Genomic DNA, 25,778 nt, shown 5'->3' with positions numbered 1-25,778 from the left:
AGACAGTGTATCCCTTCTCATTAGACAAGAGTCATCCCTTGGCAACCTCAGAACAGGGTTAGTCCTGGCAACCAAGATTTCAGGGTGAGCATCACTCCTGATAAGTATGAAACAGTACGATTAACGTGGTAAAAAGGATCAACACACCTAAACAAGACAGCGATTCTGCTGAATAGGCTTCAGAGACAGATGCTGGAAGTAGTGATAAAATCTGTTGGAACAGCATGACAGACATATCAAAGCATAAAGTTCGTGCTGACAAAGCTTTTCATTTTTCCTAGGATTTCAATGAACAGTATTTTTTTTCACCAAATTTTGGTATAGATAGAAGTTAGATGGATTCTAATGAATTTATACTAATATTGTGGGAACACTAAAACTATCCAGAGACGGAACAAACAAGACCTTATCGAATGCAGTGAAAAAATACCTCTGAAAAACGAGCACAATCCAGAACAGTGGAGATAAAACACAAATACCCAACAAAACACCTCCCCTTTATCATCTTTTCACTTCATCTTAAGATAGTGAAGACATCAAGATCTTTTCATAAGGAAATATCTGAGAAATCTTATCTCCTTTTTGTGTGTAGTAAAGATACATAAGAAAGCATGTGTAAAACTTTATATGTTAGAAATATCTTCATAAGTATGTTTCACTGGGCAAAAAGAAACTGCATATCAGGTAATATGTACTACGGACATGAAGCACATTCTTTCAGTAACAGGCTTTCAGCCAGATGGAGACTATGGCAGAGTTTATCATTTATATTATTGCAGTGCCTAGGAACCATACGCATTGGCCCAGAACACTTCTCTGGAGCATCCTATTCAGAATGCAAAAGCCTGGTACTAAACACAAGCCTGCGGCACAAAGAATTTTAGGATGAGCACAAGTAAAATAAATAAATACATGAGAAGAATATCTTATTCTCTGCTGAATCATAATACACAGACTTCAGGGTTCCATCAAAAACTCTCTTATCCACAGAGATAACTCCTCTAACTGAATAAAAATCTTCTTTTATACTGGTAGTCATAAAAAGACAGAGGATGTTAGGTTTATGAATTTATCTTTAAAATCTATAGAATAACAATAAAAAAGTAAAGATTTGCTGAGATTTTCTCCCTGACATGATATTCAACTGCACCTCACCTGAGGCCTGGAATTCTTCAGATATATCTGCTTACCTTTGTGACAGCTTTTGGAGAAAAGGTAATTTCATCAATAAAACTAACAACATCATCTGGCTCAAGTCTATCCAAGTACTTTGAACACATATCATATGCATGGAGCCACTCATCCATGGTTTCTGGTACTTTTTTAATGAGATGGTGATCACCATTCCAAAAAAGTTTTTGTAACCAGACAGTATAAACAGAGCTTGGTAACAGCATGCTGCCATCTTTTTTAGGAATTTTGGGAGCCAGTTTGGAAATAGATAAAATATTTTGACTTGTAAGGATGGGTTCCAGTGTTTCCAGAGGGTTTTCATTTTCATCTGTTAGCTTTTTGTAATTAAAACCTATGGAAGGAAGGAGAAAGAAGCAAACTACATTAGAAATTATTCATAGTTAAATCAACTCAAATTAAATTTTTCCATAGAACAATCAGTACTAAATCAGTATTCACAGAACTAAGGACTCTACACCATCTCCTTTCATAATCATACATACTGACACAACAGATTGAGGAGGAAGAAAGGTTTGTATACAGGTAACACTAAGATATTATGATGTTCTGATGTATGTGAAATTTCTCAATCCCTGGCACATATTTTAACAATATATATTGAAATAAAATAAAAAGCAGATTCTCAATGAAGTAAGATTATCTGTAATAGTATATATAATCATGATACTATTTTTTTACTATAAAGACTAGAAAATCTCATGCACTGCAAGCCGTAAGTCTTGATTAATTAAAAAAATGTACTCTGATCATGTTACAGTTGAAAATTACTACCTATCTCAGCAAAAATGCAAAGCACTAATCACATGTTAACTAAGCAAGGTCAACTAGAAACAGGGCATGTAGCTCCATTTACGTGACTATCTATATAATACAAGAGCCCTGTTACGATTTTGGTCCCTCTGGAAGAAATCTTTTTGCAATTCATTCTACCAGCAACAAAATATTTCTAGAAAAAACACAACTTTATTCTTTAAGCATTTAATTTCTAAGACAGCCAACTTTTGTTGCTATGTTTTGCTTCGTATACTCAGCGCCCATAACTTCTACAAACACACCAATTATGTTCCTTGCCTACTATCTATAAACTACGCAAACACGGAGAAAAAAAATTTTCTGTGAAAAAAAAATTTTTCACAGAAAGGGTCATTGGGCACTGGAACAGGCTGCCCAGGGAGGTGGTTGAGTCACCTTCCCTGGAGGTGTTTAAGGCACGGGTGGACGAGGTGCTGAGGGATATGGTTTAGTGTTTGGTAGGAACGGTTGGACTCGGTGATCCGGTGGGTCTCTTCCAACCTGGTTATTCTGTGATTCTGTGATTCTGTAATTTCAATTAAAATTGTAGTACAGGTATGACAGATTTAAATTTTCGTCTTACAAAGTAACTAATTTATGTCTGATATATTGTCCTAGGACTTTTTTTGAAGTAACATTTAAAAATAATTTTGAAGGCAAATAACTTCTTGACAGATTTTTCTTCAACAAGCACCACAAAACTTTAAGTCATTAAACACATGAATAATAACTGAGGGCCATTCCTCCTCCCCTCAAAAATACTGCCTTTTTTTTCTTCCTGTAATACATGACTTTATATGGACGATCTCTCCAAATTCTGTAGCAAAGTTAGTCTTTGATACACATGAGGTTCCAGTACTGAACAATTAATTCATCTTCACAACAGGTAATCCCATAAAGTGCATATTTTTTCATTCTGAAACTGGATCTGGAGTCATTCAGCTGCAATTCAAGAAACTGCTAATGCTTCACTAACAAGCATACTGAAGCCAGCATTTAGAATTTGAGTGCTTTCCAGCAGCTGACTTTTATATCTTTGTCTGATAATGTAGAACAAATAATGTTGTAGTGCTGCGAAAGCATAACATCAAGGATAAAACACAAAACAAAATTACGCTCTTTAAAACAAACAAACAAAATACTTAAAGTTACTGATACAGTATGTAATTCAGACTTTTGAAAAGTAAACAGTTAAATTATTTGAGAATATTCAAGTGAAACTTGGAATGCTAAAAATTATGCCCTGGTCTGCATTTTTTTCTTTAAAAATATACTTTGAGCCACTGGTAACAATTTCAACTTGCATTGCCAACAGAAATCTGGTTTTAAATATTTTCCTGCTTGCTGTGATAGAGTAAATTAAATTTCCAATAACACAAAGAGAAGGAACTTCCTCCTATAAAATACAATATTACTTGCATTCATCTGATAAGCTTATTGAAAAAAAAACATATTACCTGGAGATTACAACCTAGATAAGCATAATCATGTCAGCATTCACATAACAGAATAATACAAAGAAAAGAAACAAACTCTCCTACCTGGTGCAACTGCTTTGAATTTTTTCAGGAGTCGGATGTGAGTTTCAGGTTTAACAGCATGCTTCACCACTTCTGAGCAGCCACAACTTTCAAGGAGCGTAAAATAATAAAGCAACCGCTGGTGATCTCGACCTTCAATACTTGGGTAAACATATTTGACCATGTGTTCATACAATGTTTCAGGACTGGTTTTCAAAGTCTCAAAGAGGCCAAGACTTTGTGCTCGCTCTTCTATTTCCAGTGTTGATAACCTGCATTTAGAAAGAAGTTTGGCTTTAAAGGCCTGGATGTACCACAAAAGACTCTTCAGTTGCACATTTGGGAGACAGGACGAAAAAAAAACAAACAAAAAAAAAAATCAAACACCCCCCTTTCCTTTGTTTAACACTCAATTTTCTAAGATATTTGAAAAAGTAAATACTCTTTCACAGATACTTAGATTGTTTCTATTCTCCATAAACAAAAGCTAAGGAGTTCTTGTATTTCCTGATCTTGTTGGACATGCAGATGAAGGGTAATGAATGAAGTGGGATTCAAAACAGCATTTCACATCTCTAAATATAGTTATATGTAAAGGCAGACATATCCAGAGTATGTTTATAGAAAGGCTCCTAAAAAAAAAATAAAATAACGTCCAAACACAAAAATACCAGTGGTTGAATGATGGTAGAAAATCCTATTGCCTTAGAAGTTCTCCCAATCAATTACATTCTATTTTCTGTACTCAATGAGCACCTGTGCATGCTTTCAGAGATATTGTCACTGAAAATTGGCTCTTGCCCACTAGTTAATCTATTTGACACTATTGTTCATGCTTGGCATATTTCATTTGACAGTTTTATCAAGTCGCTTCTCAAATTGTCATCCATGAAAGCTTATGAAAATATCAGCAAGTCTTGAGTTGACCTCAGCCAGTCTCACTGCTTCAGGAAGTTTTTTTTCCTGGCCCTTTTGAAAAGAATACATTAGCTCTTTCACAGCATGAATTCAGACACCTCCAGCTAAATACATAGAAGACAGCTGAATGCAATCACTCCTTTTTACCTCAGCTGAGAGAAAATTGGGTCCATATCAAGGAAGTCTCATGTTAACTTTATGCAGTTCCCAAGCTCTTCCCTAAAATCTGAGGAAAGAAGTAACCCACAGATAACTACCAATTTGACTCTCCTCAGAGTCCAATCACATGCTACGTTAGGTGGCATATTTCATTTAGAAATCTGGTGTCTTCTAATCCCATTTTATTGTCTTCTAGCTTTAAAATTGATTAAATTAGAATTTCAACATCAATTTTTCCTAAATATAAATGCCATATATAAATGAGGTTTGTCTTTGATATCCAAGTAAAATATGTCCATTTCATTCCTAAAACCTACTTTCTTTCAGCAAATACCAGAAACACAACCTCCTGTCAGTTAAAAAATAATTTTCTGATTTCTGAGGGAGAATCCTTTATTTTTGAGTTATTTTTACATCTAGAACTTACCCCTGTTGAGTTGTAAACCTTCTTTGCATTATTCTAATTTTCTAAACTCTTATTATTTCTTAAATATTTTACCATAATAATGGAAATAAGTATGATATTGATGGAAAGAAAACACCATTCACCTTTAATATCCAAGAAAGCAGACACCAGGAACTAATGCATTTCAAGATCTGAATACAACTTACTGTCCACACTCAAAGTTCAACTAAAAGATAAATGGACACTATATTTTATCAACAGAATCTACAGAGGTCTGTGGTGTGGTTTTGGGGCAGGGCTAGTAGTGGACAGGAAGAGTTCATGATATTGTTCAGAAAGATTCTGGAATAAACAGATTCTGTGACAGGAAAACAAAATTTCCTGTCACCAAAATAACAGAATGCATTTTATAGATTGTTTGGTGATCAAATATGATCAAGTTCCTCAAAAGAAACAAGTTTCTATTGAATTAAAAGAAACGTAATTGTAAACAATTTTCATCAGACTTAATTTCACAGCATAACAGAAAAACGTGATGTTTATTTGCCACCAGGTAACCAAAGAAATAGTTAATACAAACTATGTAAATGCTTCTTTTGAGCTTCTCTCTGCATGATGGGGCTTATGGAAATACTGCATATTTAGTTAAAGAGATTAAGTCTGAGAATAAACTTCTTTCAGTTCAGAATGAATGCATAACCGGGCATGCATTATTAATGCCATAATCCCAAGACTGATATATACTATAATGGCCATATGCTGTCAATCAACTTTAAAATGAGATTATGATATAACAAAAACATGCTCAGCAGCATATTATGCTATTATACATCAATTCTGAAGACTTTTTTGAATTTCATTAGGGAAACAGTTGTTACTTTGTACTTCAACGATTTCAGAATTTTATGAATACTAACTCATGGACGACAAGAAGAAAGAAAACTACAGAAAACTGTTGCAGAATACCTTAGGCAATATTCTAGTCTCAGAGAAGTAAGCTGTCTCTTTTACATTTACCCCAGTGTTGCCATGTTTATACCCTGACTGTCTATTTTGTTTAATGCACTAAATAATTTAGCAGCATCAAAATTCAGAGGGTATGACTTATCTAGTTTCTGAAGGAAGCAAAGAAAATCTCAGAATGTTATTTCATCTTCTCAGATCTTGCACCAACATCTATCAGTCTTTGGTTTTTTTATGCCTCATGTTTTATAAAACATTTTAATGCTTTTTAATTAATAGTTAATGTAAAGAGAGGTACAAAAACTGCTGCAAGCTAAAGCTGCTTTCACAATTTAAAATTTGAAACAAACTAGACTAATTTGATCATGTCTGTCAGATCAGTAAATAAGAGCTGCTCTGTTACACAGCAGTCTCTACATCATTCTCACGCAAATGCACTATTCAGGCAAGTACTTTAGTCTTTCATTGAATGGGTTTATTCACCTTCCACTGGGCAAAAAAACTCATGTCTGACTGACAAGATGTCAAAGTTTAAAATAAATAGACAGACAGATCAACAGATAGACAAAACAGCCCTGGAACCAACTTCAGTATAAAAAAAGCAAAGCACCCCTCCCACCATGTCCCCACCAAGCCCAGGTCTAGTCTGCCATAACCTTGTAGACTAGAACTGTTCCAAGGAAACACTAGAGAAAAAAGGCTTCAGAAACTGAAAGGAATAGATGAACAATGTGAATGGGAAGCTCCATTTATTTCCGTTGCTATTATGTAGAAGAGATCAATAAATAGCAAAACAAATTTAAAATAAATTACATAAAACCAATCAAACTTCAGGACATATTCCAAGGGACTGCAGAAATAACTACAAAATAAATTGCAATCAGAGAAGAGCACTAAGTTTCAAAGTTATGGAAACCTATATACAAAGTAAGTCCTAGGATACTTATAAAAACAATAAGACACATATGGACTTTCATCCCTTTTATACCTACTTTTGCGGCTGATTACAGAAGCATCACATGGACAAGACAAACATTCCCAAACTATCACAATACAAGAAATATGATAACACCTAATCAAGCTCTACCCCCAATATACTTCTATTTTCTCATAGCTTAAGTACATATGTCTGTGCACAGAATCCTATGTGTATTTGCTGGGGAGATGACATACCCGCTGTCAGTGAATAAAAATTCCAGATGGGTCATATAAACTTCCCAAAGTGGAACATTGTATCGCTGAGCCAAAGAAACAGCAATCTTGTAGACATTTTCTTCAAGTGTTCTTATAGAGGAGAGACATGGAACAAAAAAAAGGAAAACACACACTAAGCCCCTAGAGAAATGATATCAAAATCAATATTTACACTGGAAAAGTAATGATCTCTTTTTAATTTTTCATTTCACAAACCAAGAAACTAGAATCATAGTTAAATAAAAATACTTGAACCGTGTCTTCTTGTATTTGCTTATATTCAGTGCTGCATTTGTGGGAGGAAAAAATAGAGAAAATAATCAAGCTACAGAGATATTAAAAGACAGGCACCTGCTCCACATATACTTCAGTTCTCAACAACCGTTTCTGCTTAACCTTTGTGCTAAAGCAAAAAATTCAGTTTTGATTTCATTTGAATTACAAAATGATAAAGGACGTAAGGTGTCACAGTTAGCATTTATTCTATTTAGTTGCAACACCTACAGCATTTCAGCACAACTGCTATGTAGGTCCTCAAAGCTCTTCCTGGAAGTTGATACCCAGAAACACTCTCAGTATTGGCAGACTAAAAGAAGGTGTGAAAATGTCCAGCCCCACCCTGTAAAGGCCCAAGAAATATTAAAAGATGGTTTTCTGTTATCGTATACCCCTTTAACAGAATAATAAATAGATAATCTGTTGAGCGATGAAAGCTTGAAGTTCATTTCATACTGATTTTTACTAATTCACTGAAGCTAATATGGCTCAGACACACATGAGGTTTGTTTTCATGCTAGTATAGGTGCAATACAAAACTGTTAAGCCAGACACAGGGTTTGGGGTTCTGTTTCTGGTTTGGTTTCGGGGTTTTTCTCCAAGAATAATTAAAAAAATTTTTAAAATTCATTTACAACTACAACCTAACAGACCTGTCATGACTGTTTAAAAGAAATGTATTTCATGCGAATGTTCTGACCATATAGTTTTAGATTCTTTAATTAAAAAGTCACAAGAAACTAAAGAAAAGTTTACAGAACAGGAAATGTCATAAAATGCAATTGCAACTGTCAGTAAATTAGTTTACAAAATTATATTAACATCACACTTCTACAGACTCATGTTAAAAAGACTTCACTCCATAAACTTTAGTGACCTTAGCACATTATGTTTAACATCTTCCCCTTGACGTAACACTGGTGGGGTGGACACTTTGAGAAGCAACAACAATCCTTAGTACGTTTTCTATATTATCATCATGATCTGTGTATGACAATAAAATGAAAGCAGAACAACACTCCCCACCCCCATTAGAGACAGTATCCTCCCAGAGGGTTTTTTTGTCATTTACAAATATATATCTATACTATATCTTGATCCATGCTAAACAAAGCTTACAGCTGAAGGCTATGATATTCTCTCCTCCCTTGCTGAACAGTTGATACACCCATACACCTTAATTCTGATTTTTAGATACTCAATTCAACATATCATTACAATTCACTGCAACAGTTGCTATAGATATTGCAGAACTAATAAGATCTAGAATACAGATTAGAAAAGCAAATTGCCAAGAAAGAACAAAATGCTGATAAATCTTCACAACCAGCTGTCAGAAAAGTCTTTGCATTATAACTATTGCCCTAATAGTAAAAAAAAATAAAAATAAAAAAAAAAAAAACAAAACGGTAATGAGTCTTGGTAATAAATCCTGAAAAACATCAGGCACCTTACACTGTATAACATGCATGCAAATTAAAGGAGGCAGAACACAGCATTAAGAGAAATGGGTTTTGATATAAATAAAAATATTTATTGAAATACACATAAGATGAACAAACAATGAAAAAATAATACCACCACCCCACTCCCCTATCCTGTCTCTCCTGTTCCAATGGTCTTCCCTGTGATTTTCCAGCACAGCACAGCTTCTTATACCCAACCTCTTGTACCTAAACTGATTTCTTCAAAGCACACACAATAACATTTTTTAACTCTGTCAGCAATGATCCATGTATCTAGAGGATGATGATCTAAACTTTTTCAACGACACTCAACAGGAGTCGGTTAATGTTTAAAGGCAGATGGTCTATGCTATTCTTCTGACATGAAGGAGAGTACTGTGACAACATTACATTTTAAATTGCAGATTAGTAGCCATAGTTTGTGCAGGTTGTTATTCAGTACATAAAAGCATATTTTTTTTTAAGCAGGGATATATAACAGCTGTTGCCAAACAACAACACATGTAAACATACATTCCTTTGCCTTTTCCAGAAATCATTTTATGTACTGTTCACAAGGGGATTACTTTTTAAAGTGAAGGTGAAGATTAATGAAAGAACTGCACAACAAGTATGCCACTGGCTAAGGGGAAGATAATGGGATATTTAGGAAAAGCTACACTGGATATGACGAAGTTAACAATGCTACTCTGCAAACTAGTCCTCAACGCTAATCTCAATACTTCCATTAATTAAAACCGTCCAATGCATTACTTTCCTTGTATCATTAATTCAGCTACAGAGTATCTTGACACAAGAAAAAGATGGTCTTCAGGAATGACCTAATAACCCTCTACTTAAAAGGTAGACCCTACAACAACTCCTGAAATGAACTGAGCAGTTCTGAAATGAATGATGGAGCTACTGGAGAGTGTCCAGTGAAAGGCCACAAAGATGATGAAGGGACTGGAGCACCTCTCCTATAAGGAAAGGCTGAGACAGCTGAGTCTATTCAGCCAAGAGAAAAGAAGGCTCAGGAGAGATCGTAGCAATGCATATAAATACCTGAAGGGAGGGTGCAGAGAGGACAAAGCCAGGCTTTATTCAGTGGTGCCCAGTGACAGGAGCTAAGGCAATGGGTACAAACTGAAACCTAGGGAGTTCCCTCTGAAAATCAGGAAACACTTTTTAACAGTGAGGGTGATCTAGCCTTTGCACAAGTCTTCCAGGAAGCTAAGGAGTCTGCATCCTTGGAAATATTCAAAAGCCATCCAGACATAGTTCTGGGCACCTGGCTCTACGTGGCCCTGCTTTAGCAGGCGAGTTGGACAAGATCTCCAGAGGTCCCTTTCAACCTCAACCATCCTGCAACTCTGTGATTCAGTGCAACACGAAGAGGACACGAAGCCTTTAGCTGCACAATAACTCGGTCAATCATTCATATCAGGAGTGGCTATCGGAGCTTGTGGGATCAATTCCTCCAGCACTTTATAAACCTTACTACAATCCTGTCTTAAGGGCGGCATGTAGTGGCAGCATAAGGCAATTCACTTTTAAAAAAAATATATAAATGAAGACCAGTAACAAGCTATTCATTGTCAAGATAACACTGACAAGACAAGAATAAGTACTTGTTACACAATGAAAAGCTGCAAAAACGGCCATTACCTTGTAAAAGACATTTTCATTTCCTTTTACACACCTTTTTTCATGCCCTGCTCTAACTGCTTGTCTGAGATTCTGAGGACTGCCAGAAAAATCCCCACTGAAGGCTCAGTTGCAGGCACAGTTTGGATGTACTTCTTGAGTGATGCTGTAGCAAGACTGGTGCAAAAACAACGTCAGAAACTGTTCTTGTGGACAGTTCTTAGCCTCCCTGTCTGTGTGCTAGCATTCATTTCTGAAGTTTTGAAAAATATGCCTGTGAAAGTATCAAAAAACAAGCCTGTGCTGAAGTATTCAGTGGGGATTTTTCTGACTATCTTCAAGCTCACAGAAACAAAGGTTTGGCAGCTCAGCAATTTCACATTTTTTCTATCTTGTTCTCTAAAACCTCTGTTGTATCATACATGTGCATGTGTTCTCTCACAAATGCTGCCTTCAACGTTTTATGTTGACATCAATCAGCTGCAAAGCATTAGAACCACCACTGGATTCAATCACAGTAAAAGGAAACACAATCCACTTCTCCAGTTGCCCATCCTCAAAAAATGTTTGTTTTTTTAAAAAACAAACAAACAAATTCTAAGTTTGAGAAGTGAAATGAAGATTTATGCCAAGAGCCTTTAGTTTCTTCTCATATTTGAAGCAGGAAAAACAAGATGGGAAGCCACGGCTGTTAAGTTCTGCAGCAGCAATGCATCACAATGAAAAGGCTGTGTCTACACTGACAATTGAGCAGAGCAGTATGGCAAAAGCATAAACAGTGGTTCAGCAGATGATGTCACTAGTAAGAGCAGAACTACATTCAAAGTGGTTTTATACAAGATCTGGTTTAGTCTTCTCAAAAGGATCTAGTTCATATGTACCAAAATCATTCTAAGAACCCAATACACACAAGCTAAGATATGAAATTCACATTATTTCCAATATGTAACGTAAGGCAAGGAAGAAACAAAAAAAAAAAACCAGCCATCCAAAAGCTGACCTCAAGTAAAGCAATAACTTAGAAACTTCATACATCATAGCTAGCTTGAAGCTACATGGGACTTCACCCAGTTACTCAGGAATTCCCACTCAGAATTGCTCTTGTTTCCCTAATTCCCTTTCAGATACGTTCTGAGTCTGCTTTGCCCAAATAAATTGTTAACTGCTTGAGAACTAAGCTAGATAGAGTCTGTGACGTGCCCAGGTCTTTAAATATTTCATTTATAATGCATAATAAGCTCTAATGACAATACACCAAATATAGAAGTTAAAATTGACAACTATTTGTTAAGTAGTTTTAGCAAATTATTCATTCCGGTATAAAGCTGTTTTGTCAACAAGATACCATCTCTTCCAGGTGTTGTTCCTGTAAACAGCACTTCAGAAAAGATGAAAAACCTAATGACAATTTAAAAATAAGAAAAAATACGCTACACAATTATACTGAATTTGCACATCATTTCCACTAGAAAATGCTGATTAACTCAACTGAGAAATTTAAAACAAGGAAGCGTCAAGCTGAATAAGCAATTAATTGGATCTTTGCAACTGCCTAATAAGAACTACAACTCTCATCTACATGTTATGAAGCTTTAGTTTTTACTAATCCTTTCACGTTGTGTTTTGATCACTACTTACTGCAAGGAATTTTCTCTTCATATTTACTTTATTTATGAAAGACAGTATCTAAAGGACTCTTGGATGAGAATGTAAGCAAGCATGGTGGATCCAAAATAAAGAGCAATAATGGCAGGATTTTTGTATCGCAGTTACTGTAGATAATCATAATGATGTAGCATTCACCTAGTGATGCACTGCTGATATGTGCACTCAGTGAACAATTCATACAAAACAGGGAACTCCAATAGAAACACTAAAAGATGTTTACAAGCTATTTTTATGAATGCAACATCAAAAACTGCGCAGGTCTAGATTTTACAGAGGCAAAGCAGCAACACAGCATTCAAAAGGTGAGGTTATACTATTCTTATTCAGCATTTTATATAGATGTTTATTTTACTAGTAAATTTCTATTGGAATTGTAGCTATGAGTGGCTGCATGGGTGGAACACCATGAACATCTAAACATGTTCTTCAAAAGCTTTCTGAACAGAGCAGTTTAGGTTAGGAACTACATTAAAAGCTTCTTATTGCACAGAACTCTCCCATTAACAACCTATCAGCTTTTCAGCTGTGATTGTCTTCAAAACATACAGAGTTAAAGTATATGCTGGACTTATTCACAGCTTAAAGCCCCTGTATGTGGACATTACTTAGAGGTACTTTTAAAATCAAAAGACCACAATATCCTATATAATTCCTTCTCTTCTGTTCTGGATAACAGAAAAAAACCAGACAAAAGGGTTCTAAATATCAAAACGTGCAGTGAAAGCTTCAGTATGTCCAAACAACTCCAGGGGAAAAATATTATAATATACAATACTTTGAATCAAATTATTACAAATACAATATAGGTTACTAATCTTTTTTTTTAAAAAAAAAACCAACCAACCAAACTATAACTGCTTAAAAGCTTTGACGCCTAGGCATACCCCTACAAATCGCTAAGGCAGGTTTACAAGAGTTGAAAGGAAGAGATTAGGCCTTGACCTATGCTCTGACTTCATTCATTCCTGATAACTTTAATATTAGCAGTTAATAAACAAAGAGTTACAGCTTTCATTTAATGTTATTGATCCATTTATTTGAGAAACTTTTCATTTAAGTGGAGTAGTTGAATAGAACAGGCTCCAACCGTGGCAGCATTAAAGTGTAAATACCTAAAGCAACATGTAATTTAACCCTTCTAAAGGTCAGTGGCACTAGTTTTTATTTGCTTTCCTGATTTAATGCTTAAAAGAATTCAATTTCTAAATAAAGATTATAAACATAATAGACATTACTTACTCCGCCAATCCTAGTATTGTTTCTCTTTTGTACTGTCCATCTGCTGTAAACCTCTGCACATCCACTCCTTTGCCAAGTCCTTGCAGAATCTGAGCTTGAGTGAAATCCAGTAGCCGTTCATTGTAGTAATGCAGCTGATTTATCAAAGTTGTGATTTCTTCAGGCCAGTCTACAGAGCTATACTGAGTAACATGCTTTGTGACCATCTGAATGAGATCTTTTGGATCAGCCTGAAAAATAATTGACAACAAACTAAAAAAGCCCTGTAAATTTCTTAAAAAAATGTATGGTTTTTTAATTGAACCCTGTGTTCAGAACTGCAATTTTTTTCCCATTTCTAAGCAATTTTATGTACTACAGAACTCAAAATTTTCAGTGATCTCCAATTCCATATTCACTGTAATCTCAAAAATATTGAGTTTACAGGACACTTAGACTTCATTTTTATTACAGAATCATTATGCTAAATTAGAAGCTAAATTAGGAACATGAACTGCCGTGTACAGCAGGGTAAAACATGCTCCAAATGTTTAAACCTAGAGGGGCACTTGATTTTTTCTATGACTGGACAGTATTGCTGATTTTTTTTTCTTTTTTTCCTTTCAAGTCTCACCTGACAGGCTGATTGCCAAGTCTTATTAAGTGCTACGGGGCATCCTTTTACCTCTCCACATGATATTTTTCTGAAGCACTCTAAACATTACAAATTCATTGATTTTATAAACAACATCAGTAGTTCTTTAAGGGTTGCTTAGGAGATTGATAACAGAATAATAAAACCTCAGAAAAGAGTTAGGCAAGCAGAGCAGTGTCTCTACAATACAATTATACCCGCTGGAAACCAATCCACTGCTTATTATGTACCCTGGTATCTCATTTTAGGTGATACACTACAAAATAGAGCATGGAGACAGGCAAAGTCAGAGCAAGATGAAACCTGTTTAACATAATTGCCTAAACTCTCTGTATAGTCCACTGAGAAAGGTAGTTCCCTCTGACAGCCTATGAGTTAGGAAAAAAAGCACAAATCACACAATTAGCACAAAGCTAATTTAATTTCACTTTATTAGATGTTTAGGTGTGATTTACTCAGCATAGATCAGCACAAGTTACTGTTCATACTGCACCACCAGTGACTGCCAGTAAGCCTCAGCTGGGGATCAGAGTGGTCCACCTGACTAGATGTTTTAAAGCAAGATTTCTCTCTGGCCATCCACAGGGAGTTACACTTGTGAAACCCTTCAGAATTTTTATGTCACTGCAATATGTTAAAAGCAACATTGGTTTTAAAAGAGATAAGAGGTTTTGACCTTCGAATTTCTTCATCTTGATCCCTAAAATAATCTTCAATTTGATTTCCCACCCTCATCCCAGAAAATTGCTATTTCTTTATTCTTTCAATCTCTTTAAAAGCCTTAATTCAACCATAAACATAAGGAAAATAAAATTAATCTGAGTCATTTTTTTCCTCCTGTTCCTCTTCTGCTCAGGAAGCAGCAACAATTTTACAGCTACAGTTTGAGAGACAAATAATAAAAAGCTCTACTGTAAACATGTCATTAAGATAATATTAGATCATTTAAAGACTATTTAGCTTGTTTACTTCTTTGAAGACCAAGAATCTTTCCCATTGTTCTTAAAAGGAACATTATTCTTCTGGTATTGTTTTTAACATAAGTGATCTTCAGACTGTAATACAGAAATGAGTAGGAAGACTGATGAGAAAAGCTGCTTAGATTATTGAGGCTAATCTGCTGATAATCACCCAAACTTCATAACTGATGTTGAGGATCAGATGATGTTTCTGGATTAAAGCTTCAAAGCATTTCCATCATTTTTTGAACTGTAATCTTTCCATAATGGTCAAAAGCTGCAACTTCAGTGAAGCACAGGAATCCAAATACGAAGGCAGAGGACACATCAAATTGTGGCTAGATCCTTGTAACACCACATTTGTCCTAAACCGTTTTAGGAAGATCATGCTACAGATACATACACGAAGCAAAACCCTTATGCTTAACAAAACTAGGAAATGATAGGACATGAGCAAAGCATGAGACAGCAGAGAGCAGGGTGTAAAACTCCTGCTGCAGACATAGTTGCACTTCGATTCTCTTTTATTGATTAGGATATTAATAACTCAGCTTTAGTTAGAAAAATCTTATCATTTCACCTGACAGCTTCTTTTAGTGGAACTAACACATGATATATAAAAGGTTAAAATGTCAACTGAAAGAATACCTCTGAAAACAGAAAATTACTACATGGTTTTCAGTGAAGTGCAAATCGAATTCATAGTACATTATTAATTTCCAATTTGTAGTCAGTGTAACTCTCAGTAAATAATGTCACAATCTAAGTAATAGCCCTAACCTTCTGTCTATCTCCTTTTCTTTTTGAATAAAGTATGTTACTCTATCTTCTTTTAGAATATGTCCTTTATCTTGATCTATATGGCAGCAGCCGTAGTCATGCACAGGCTCCAAGACAAACATACACTCCTATTCACTACAATAGGATACAGTTTTAGTTTAAGGACTACACTGTATCCTTTTAATCTGTGCAGTTACTGGACTGGATACACGCAAATATTTCAATATCTTACGAATATAAAGCTTCAAAACTAAATATCTGATGATGAGTTACAAAACACAATTTCTTCTTCTTTGACAGTTATTAAAATGCCAGAAATAAAATATTTTTTCATTGTAATCCAGGAACACTGCTAGCACTTCTGACTGCAAGCATGAACTCCTCAGCGACCACCTTCACTTACTGCAATATACAATTTCATTAATAGCTTCTTAGGTTACATTTACAGAGGCCAATCTAGCATTTACCCTCAACTCTCCAGGATTAAATAAAAGTAATTAAAAAATAAGTTAAAGAAAAACATAACCAAAAAAAAAAAATCTACCCACCACCAAACAGTCAAACAAACACAACCCAAAAAGATGAAAAGAGCAAACTCTCTCACTAGACAGAGATTCAGCATTGCCTGAAACATTACCTGTATTGCCAAATCAGATGAATAAAATTTTGCTAACATATTTTGTGTTCTAAGATGATCAGAAGATTTCAAATCATCTGCTTGTGAAATTAATGATGCTGACTGACTGGAGAAAATAGTTACAGAAGCACAAAAAGAGGAAAGTAAAAGAGAAGATAAAGCAAAATGACTACGGGAAGACTGCTTCAAGAAGTTGTTGGTCTCCTTTATACTATTGCCCAGAGAGGAATAAAACCCTTTGAAAGAAGGAAAGCATCAGCACCTATAGTAACTGCCTTGCTTGCATGAAAAGCCACAAGCATGTCTCCAGAGAAACACAGGCAAGCTAGATTTTAAATGTCTACTAAAATGAAAGGCTGGTTTGAAGATCTTTTCTAAAAGAGTATTTCTGAAGGGCTGGCTCAAGAACAACACTTGCTTTTCTTTCAGAAGTAGAATTTAACAGAATAGCTTGTATAATACTTAAAAAAGAGATGGATACAGTGTTGTTTTGTTGTTTTTTTTTTTTTCATTTCTCAAGCACATTTTATCGTGAAGAAATAAGAAGGGGGGGCGGGAGATGAGACACAATACAGATAACTACTTAACAATAGCTCTTTTCTGAGTCACCTCAATATTATTTCAACCCAACTAAGAAAGCCAATGCTTTGTAGTGTTGTGTGCTTTACAAAGAAATACAAGGATCTGTGAAACACTGGCTTATCTATATTAAACACTTCTCAACCAAAAGAACATAGCTGTAACAATCTGATGTGATGTTACTAATTGCTGGATTACTATTTCAGGGATCACACTGGAAGACATTCAAAAACATCCAAAATGACTGCTAGTTCAGAAGTTACTTGAGCTTTAAGCTTTTGAGTGTATTAGCGTCTAGAAAGCTCTTAAGTTGTGTTAACTTAGACACTCCTTCATTTTTTTAAAAGTGTGTTTATTTGTTGAGCTATCACTGAGGAAATAGCAAATCAATGAGGAAAACTAAAAATGTGATAGGTCACTAAATAGTCATAAAACATGAAATTAAAAGGGCTAAAAAAGTACCTGGAAAGTGCCTTGGGATGAACAGCAGAGCTGATAGCAAAACATTCTGAAAAGTTGCTCAATTTAAGGAAGCCAGACAGAGAAGTCATAAGATCAGTTGATGAAAAAGCGTGAAAGAGGCACTCATGGGTAAGTCCATAGCAAGGAAAATAAATGAAATTTTTGTATAAGCCCTCACTGAAGACGATACGGTGGAGAGAGCTCAGAAAAACTAGCTGAGTTAGAAAATAACTTCTTACCTAAAGTTGTGGCATAAGGACCATGGCTGGGAGTTCTGCTTCTCTGGTTTAATGTAACTCCATTTACAGTTAAGGTCAACTTTATACAAGTGGGCAATAGAACTGCCTTGGGAGCCAGGTCAAACCTGCAGAATGAACTCCCATAAAGATCAATACAGATTTCTACATTTTCAGTCTCAAGTTCAAAGCATTCTTCTTGCAACTTTGCTTTCATTAATGCAAAAAGAGATAAACACGTATCAGCATAGAAAAATTTAAAACTGTTCCACATGCTGGTCTTCCCCTATGGGAAAGAAGGTGAGAAAAAAATAAGACACACGACATTTGTCAGAACCACTTAATGTACTCAACGCCTACAGATGCCACTGTGGTGAGGGCAGTATAGAGAGCATAAATACGGTTCTGTGAAGAAAGATGTGAATAGACAGAAACAGTGGTCTAACAATGACAGGAATAAAGAGAAACAGCACAGGAACTAAAATACAGCAGTTGTGATATACAGAGAGAAAATAAAAAACAAAACCAGAAAAAACCCACCCCTACTTTGTAGATAGTGAATTTATGTGAGGTGAAAGCAGACCTACTCTGCCTCTTACAGAGAGATTAATAAAGGCTTCCCTTAGCAGCAACAGAAAAGGGAAGTAGGTTAAGTGCACAGAGCACAAGTTCACTGTATAAATGCACCCTTTCACACAGTGACTCAAAAGCCAGTTACATCAGGCTACTTAACTCATGGAACTGAACTCCCAGCTCCTTCACCAACTCTAGGCTGCATCAAAAGCATCACTAAGGAGAAATTCTGAGGTTACCGTTTCAACACATTGCCAGCTGCGATACACAAAAGGACAGGGATAAAATTTATTTATCCCTGAATAAAAATAAAAGGTAAGGGAATAAGATAAGAATCTACATACTCTCTGCTAACAGTAACTTCCTTCATCTGGTATTAACTGCAAAATTCCTGTTCCCCTGTGCAACCTAGCAGGTTTTGTTAGAACTGTTGCTTGATGCTCCAAGAAAAAGATTGTCCCCCAACTTGGGTCAGTAAAATAATTCTCACCAAAACTGCAGAAACACCTTAGTGTTAGATTACTAACATGAAGACAGGAACATAACATATTAATTAACCTTAGAGTAATTAAGCCTTTTCACTCATTTCTAGACTAAACAATCCCCCAGATATATTTATTCCGGTCACTTATCAGATCACTAGGATAGGAAAATCAGAAGATAAGATGTTAACAGCAAAAAATACCTAGCAAACTTCTTGCTCAGCTGTACAGCTTTTCTTATAATTCACCAAAACTGGGAAACAGTTCGCAGTGAATTAGGGTGGCAATGGAGAGAGAGTTTTGATGCTGTGCAAGCAAGGTTCAGCAGCAGCCAAAACCCTAGTGCGTTACCAACACTTCCAGCCACCAATGCAAAGCACAGCACCAGAGGGGCTGTAATGAAGAAAGCCAGCTCCACCCCTGTCAGGCCCAGTACAGACCTTAAATTTACAGTTTCTCAAAGGTTAATGAGTGTCCTCACACCAATGCTTTCTATAGCCAGTCCATTTCTGGAAATTCTGTTCTCTCCTTCTGTCTGGCATTATTCTAACAGATCTTTACCTGTAGTTTCATTGGGTTGTCAACTTCCTTTAACATCATCTTCAGGATAAGAAACTAATATAACTCACATGCCCTAAACTGTAACTCTTATGTTTATATTATTATAACAACTAAAATCCAAAATTGTCTTGAGTATAAAGCTAAAGCAGTATTTTACACTCAAATCTCTTATTTCTCCTTAAAGCAAAGTAATAACTTCAACTGAAATAGAAATAATCAAGCTGATTTTCTTTTGGATATCATTAGTCAAAAAAGTTTAATGAGAATTGCTGGCAATTTATGACGTGATGTGCAGATACTAGCTGATAGTATGTAACACAGCAGCAAAAAAAAACCCCAAACCTTAAAAAAGACGCAATTGTTCCTTCAAAATGTCTTCTCAACTAACCAGCAAATCCTAAAAGTCTGTCTTACCCAGCAGAAGATGAACTCTCCTCCCTTGCTCCTCATCATCCTTACAACACATCTGTAATTTTCATTCTGAGAACATTTTGCTCATTATGCCAGAGGTACTCATATACTGTTTTGAAAGATTTATACAATGTTACATTAAAATAAACATAGGAAGCTTTTCCATGCTTCTATACAGCTTCTTATAAACTCAGCTAGAGTTTTCAGATAGGATGCTTGATTCAAAGAACTATGAAAATCGCACATACTGTGGCTCAAATACTGATAAACTGAAGTAGATGAGAAACCACCTTCTAAACATGTGGCTAAAGCGTCAGACATTTTACTATGTAAAGTAAAGGTTTAGAACAGGACAGAAAAAAAGACTGGTTATTCACCTTCATCCACAAAACCATATTCATCTTCTAAGAATAGAGCAAAGTTTTGAATTATTTTGCTTAGGGATGCATTTCTGTTTCGTGGAACAATCAGAAGATAAAGGTGATGCAAGGAACTAGTAGCATGAGCTGGAAGACAATCTACTGTGGAGTGATATCGGCACCGAGTTTATCATCTTCACAGGTGGTTGTACCATAAATGTTGAACATCAATTCCTGCCCCAAGCCCCCACAACTCTTAGGAAATATAAAAATATAACCCGTGGCTAGATCTATTCCCATATATAGAACTGGTATGGCACTGAGGAAAGCAACTTGCAAGCAGACATTCTTTACTACCAGCATCAAAGACAGATTTAAACAAATGGCTGGTTTACAGTAGAAACTGGAGACTTAACTGGGGCAGGGAGAGGTTGGTCAACACTCCCCACCCACTCCCTACCCTGCCACTCCAGAAAAAAGTACTTACTTTGCTCAAAAGTATCTATTCTATTTCTCCTTGTCTACTTCCATGACATTCCCTCACTGGATACTCTTGGAATTAGTAAAAAGAAATGCATTCGCCTGTGTTGTTTCCTTACTGGGTGTTCAGCCTCACTTTTTTTTTTTTAATTTTTCCTTGGTGTGTTGCTCACTCAGGATCTCTCCTCATACAGTTGTTTTCAGAAACTATTATTTAAGAGTACCACTTAAACATATTACATACTCCTCTTAGCAAAAAATTTACAAGCCATAGCTTATCACAGTCACACATAGCATTTTACCAAGATGCAGCAAAAGATTTTGCCAAAGATCATATCAGTAAGAGATAAACTACATGGTACTATTGATAAAACTTTATTTCTTAAATAGTAATTGGAATAGAAATAGTTCAATTTAACATCTCTGTCCCCATGACCTACTCCTTAAAAGAGCTTCACAGCTCTTTTTACAAAACAAGACTTTTTAGAAAAGCTAAATTAAAAAAAAAAAACTTTTTTTTGTTTTAGCAAAGGTGTCTTGCAGCAGGTGGACCTAGGCTCAAATAAAGCTGTTTTAGAAATTTGAATGAATACCTCACAACCAACATGTTTTACAGGTCTCACAAGTTTCAGCTGTGGGCCAAGTTTTCCTTTAGCTTCTAATCAGAAGATACCACAATGGAGATCTCGGCAGGAACATGAAAGGCTGCCTCATTGCAGAACTAGGAGAATATCAAAACGGGTTCTCCTCTGTACATCAGGAGACATTATGAATATGGAAACAAAATCTCTTCTCATGCCACACTACTGATAAGTGGTCTCTGTATTCAGATAGCTTGTAACCAGAAGAGTTGTTCCAACTGTAATACAGAGCTAGGCTGAAAACTAATGTCTAGAGAGCTTCTGTTCTGGAGGAAAGAAATGGTGTGAATTCAGAAAAGCTCTCTTGAAGTGGCAAAGAAGAGTTTGTACTCAGGTATCTTAGTAGGAATAGAAATTGATCCCTTACTAAACTTTTATATTATTTAGTTCAGAGTTTACCATGTAACTGTTTCAATCGAAGTCAATCAATAAGAAGCAAAGCTGTGCCATTTCAAAGAAAGATGCTTGTCAAAGGAAATCAATAAATTCATCAATGGATGAAGATGAAATTTCAAAACACCATATGTAAAATGAAATACAGAACAACACACATCGAGGAAGGCTAAGAAAACTTTTTGAATAGCACCATTCTTGTTGAAATGGACACTTGACTCTTCCAGGAAAGTACTACACACTATCAGTACTGCAAGATGACAGCTCATTATTGCTCAGTGCTTTTAAACTACTTTGAAGACCAATAGTGCTATTACCTATAAATGACACTTATTATTGTGCTTCAAAAACTCTTCAACAAATTGTGAAGTACTTGTGTGTTTACAGCACTGTAGAAGAATAATTACGTGTAACTTCACAGGCTGCTCACAGTGTAAGTGAGATCAGCTCCTTAACAGGCTTAACTCATGTAGTGGCTTTTTAGAATAGCTTTAATGCTGCACATTAATGAATACAGTTTTAAAAAAAAAAAGACTACTAACCCTGTAGAGAGGGTGGCATTTGTCCTTGAAACACGGTGCCAAACGAGCATAGATCTGCAGGCTATAGTAATAACTTGCCAGCTGGAGAGATAACGCAGAATGTAATTGCTTTTCAAAGCATTTGTTGGCGTCTACCACCTAGGAGAGAGCATTCATTTAGATGAAAGAATTAGTAAGCATACTATATTAAATGCACAAACTTTCTCAAAAGCTACTTGCTGTGATTTAGAAATAGCTCTGACTATGTTTTTCTGGCAAAGAAGTAAATTAGTAACCTACACACACACATACACACAGATAATTCTACATTATGATGTTTTCACCCCCTTGCACAACCACCTAACGAAAATTATTTTCCAACTACAGTTTTGCTGCTCCTATAATACAAAGATATAATCCATATTTCTGAGCTACATTAGAGCTGTCAGTCAGGTGGCCCAACTATTTTAAGAAAATGTGTCTTTTTGCCACTGCCAGGCTCACAAGCAAGTCCAACAGCACCTGTATGCTTTACATACACCAGCCCAATCTATAAAAGGATATATTTAAATGAATTCAAAGACAGATTTTGAAACCCTAAGGCAATTACACTTTCATATGGAATTTTGAAATGCTATGAACAGTCTTTCCTGGCAAAAACAAAACAAAATCACCACCAACATACCTGCGGCAGTGCAAGTAGATAGGCAAGAGACAAGGCCGTATCATTTGGTAAAGCATCACTTGCCAGTTGTAGCAGAACTGCAGCACATAGGGAGAGGAAATAAAGCTTTGATTACTGACCCACCTAGCCCTGACAGCTAGCAAACAAGATGTTTTCAGTGAAACTATTTTATTAGATATTAGCTTGAAGCATTCTATACATACTTAAACACTTATGAGTGTAACCCAAAAACAGATAATGTGTAATTAAACCGCAGCACAGCTTTACCTTGACTTCCAGGCAAAGCGTTTCATGCATTAACCAAACAAGAATAAGACTATGCAGTAACAGATGCTAAAAGTCACTAAAATATCACCTGTAATGATCTACACCAAGTAACTAATTTGCTTGCAAAACCAAGGGAGTGTTGTGTCTGAAGATACCAACCAGAGGAGAGGTAAAAAAATGTCTTCTCATCAAGCCTGAGCTCTAATTCACTTATTAAAGACGAGAAAACATATTAAAAAATGTCTTAATTTTTTTTAAAAAAAAAGCTGCAAGTGTCAAATGATTTTTAACCAAGATCAGTGAAACACCAAAACCAAATTCTGTCACATACTGTGCAGAGCACAACAACGTAATAGTAATTAATGCATTAAAGGATAATTATTCTGACTGCAAAAAGATATACTTATGGCAAAACTGACATGAAAATTACCTGGCTTTCCTACACTATAGATACTGAATTGTTTTTTTGATTTAAAAAGCCCACTATATTTTACATTACTTAAACAGGAGACAAAATGTGAGCAACCAAGTTGTGTTAATTAGGAAGAGGAACTTTCCTTCATGCAGTTATATCCTTCTGTATTTAAGTAAGGCACCACTGAGGTTGCTATGAAAGTTCCAGCAATTACAGAATAATGATCCATGTGCTACACTCAATACTAAGTTTTAGGCATAGAGAATATAAAATATTAGTTCTAGGTACAAATGCAAAAAATCTTATGAAACCTGGACCAGAAACTACATAAGAAATTCTAAGCATACCAGGAAAACAACATTATGGTTAGCCTTTCTTTATAGAAGATGATAATATTGTTGTTGTCGTCATTGTTATTATTACAATCAGTAGAAGCTATCTTCCAGCAATTTAGCATTACAGAAACTATTCTTGAGGGCACACTGTCATGAAACCCAATTACTTTACACGCACAGCCCCACCGTGAGTTCTTTGTTCCAAAGAATCATTTATAAAAAGGCTTGAATGACCAATTACAATTTTCAGATTACCATTAATTTGCCACCAGCCTGAAGTGGATTTACCTACTGGTCCTCAGCCAAATACAAAATGCAAATTTCTAATGTGACTCATCACCACAGAGGCTCTCTACATGGCAACACATAGCAGTTACTGCAAATACAAGCCTGTCCAAGAGCACCTATGGTCTATGCTTGAAATAGCTTTTACCAACAGTTTTGTGTTGCTGACAGCTTCTTTCCGCTACATACAAAATAACTTGTATGCTCTCCAAGCAAAGATAATATGACTCTAGAAATATATAATATTAAAAACTTGATGAATTAATTCGCAAAACTGGTGTTTTTTCACTCTGACCACAAGTGAAGCTACTTTGCAAAGCCTCAGGAATACATAATAAAAAGTGGATTCTCTTCCAGCTTAACATCTCCAACATGCTACCTACCACACTAGCAAAAATTTATCTTCACCTTTCAGATACCAATAATGACAAAGACGCAGCTCCAATACAAGGCCAGAATATAAAATTATTTTATTCTTAGTCTTGCATGAAGCTCAATACAAAGGCATCCCAGTTGCCAGAATGTACTTAAGAAGAATGATCTGCCTCCACTGTCAATCCTTCTGGGACAAAAAAAACCCTACACCCTGTACTGACAAATATAAATATTCCGTGTGCTTGTGCGCAGATATATATTTGTGTATCCATATATGGATGCCTACTTTACATATACACAAACACATTCATATACATACAGACTAATTTCAGTTTTCTGCCTGCCAGTAAGACCCTACAGGGATTCTCTGAGAGCATAAAATGAAGAAAATGTGAGTCTATTCTCCTTTACATAAGCTGTTGCTGACTTTCTCTAATACACAATGTTATTATATTAAAATGGTATAGGTTATCTGCAGAAATGTCATACATTTCAAACTACCTCCTGAATCCTATACCTGTAAGAGAAATACATTGGTTTTCACTAAATAGTTGAAATAAAACCGTGAGCCTTATAAAAGAAGTCTCACACGAAACTTTTCTCATATTGCAAGTGATTTAATACACTCACTTTTCATGCCAGAGCTTAGCATAGAATGAATTATAATACAGATATCTTCCTTCAAAGACAGTAACAGCATGTAAATATTTAAACAGTTCATTTCTTAAACCAGCAGGAGACAGACAAAAGGAAAGACAATCATAGGTAGTTCTGAGTTTTTTTCAAAAAAGATGAAACTCTAAGTTAGCAAATTAAGAAGTATAAACTATAAAATGCAAAAAAATGCAGAAAAAGACAAAGTACTAATGATTCCAGAAACTGCAGTTGAAACTTTAATTAGCAAATAAAATAATGCAAAGACCTTGCAAAACTGCAAGCTGTATAAACAATGGCACAGAATCTGAACAAATGAATACACAGGCATACATATAAATAACATTAATCATGGGCTGCAAATTTCCTTTTATGTTTCCATATGTGCTAGTACTCGGGAAACGTACAATTTTCCCCCCTTAAAGTTCATATCTTGGTCAGCTCCCAGATATGAGATTTTGCTTGTTTAAAGTCAACTATTGGGTTTCAGATTTCTAGTCTTTATTAAGTGACTCAAAAAAAAAAAAAAATTCACTTTTCCTGAAATCACTGTAGGTACTTCTATGAAAACTATTTGCCAGTGTAAGATACTGAAACAGATTATAATTCGTACAAAATACCCAGACAGTATTT

At 35.5% G+C, this 25,778-nt stretch overlaps 1 protein-coding gene across 1 annotated transcript in view; it reads right to left on the bottom strand.

The window, feature by feature from the left end:
* NBAS (NBAS subunit of NRZ tethering complex) overlaps positions 1-25,778 on the bottom strand; it is a 169,261-nt gene that overhangs the window by 61,429 nt on the left and 82,054 nt on the right. Inside the window, exons 39-44 of the mRNA XM_069850479.1 lie at positions 22,815-22,891; positions 22,151-22,288; positions 13,422-13,651; positions 7,126-7,236; positions 3,528-3,778; positions 1,191-1,525 (exon numbers count right to left, since the gene is read on the bottom strand). Of these exons, the coding sequence (XP_069706580.1) occupies positions 1,191-1,525; positions 3,528-3,778; positions 7,126-7,236; positions 13,422-13,651; positions 22,151-22,288; positions 22,815-22,891 (1,142 nt within the window). The remainder of the gene's footprint in view (positions 1-1,190; positions 1,526-3,527; positions 3,779-7,125; positions 7,237-13,421; positions 13,652-22,150; positions 22,289-22,814; positions 22,892-25,778) is intronic.

The sequence above is a fragment of the Phaenicophaeus curvirostris genome, chromosome 2, assembly GCF_032191515.1.
Source record: "Phaenicophaeus curvirostris isolate KB17595 chromosome 2, BPBGC_Pcur_1.0, whole genome shotgun sequence".
Classification (NCBI taxonomy): domain Eukaryota; kingdom Metazoa; phylum Chordata; class Aves; order Cuculiformes; family Cuculidae; genus Phaenicophaeus; species Phaenicophaeus curvirostris.
This window is presented reverse-complemented; position numbering and strand designations above follow the sequence as displayed.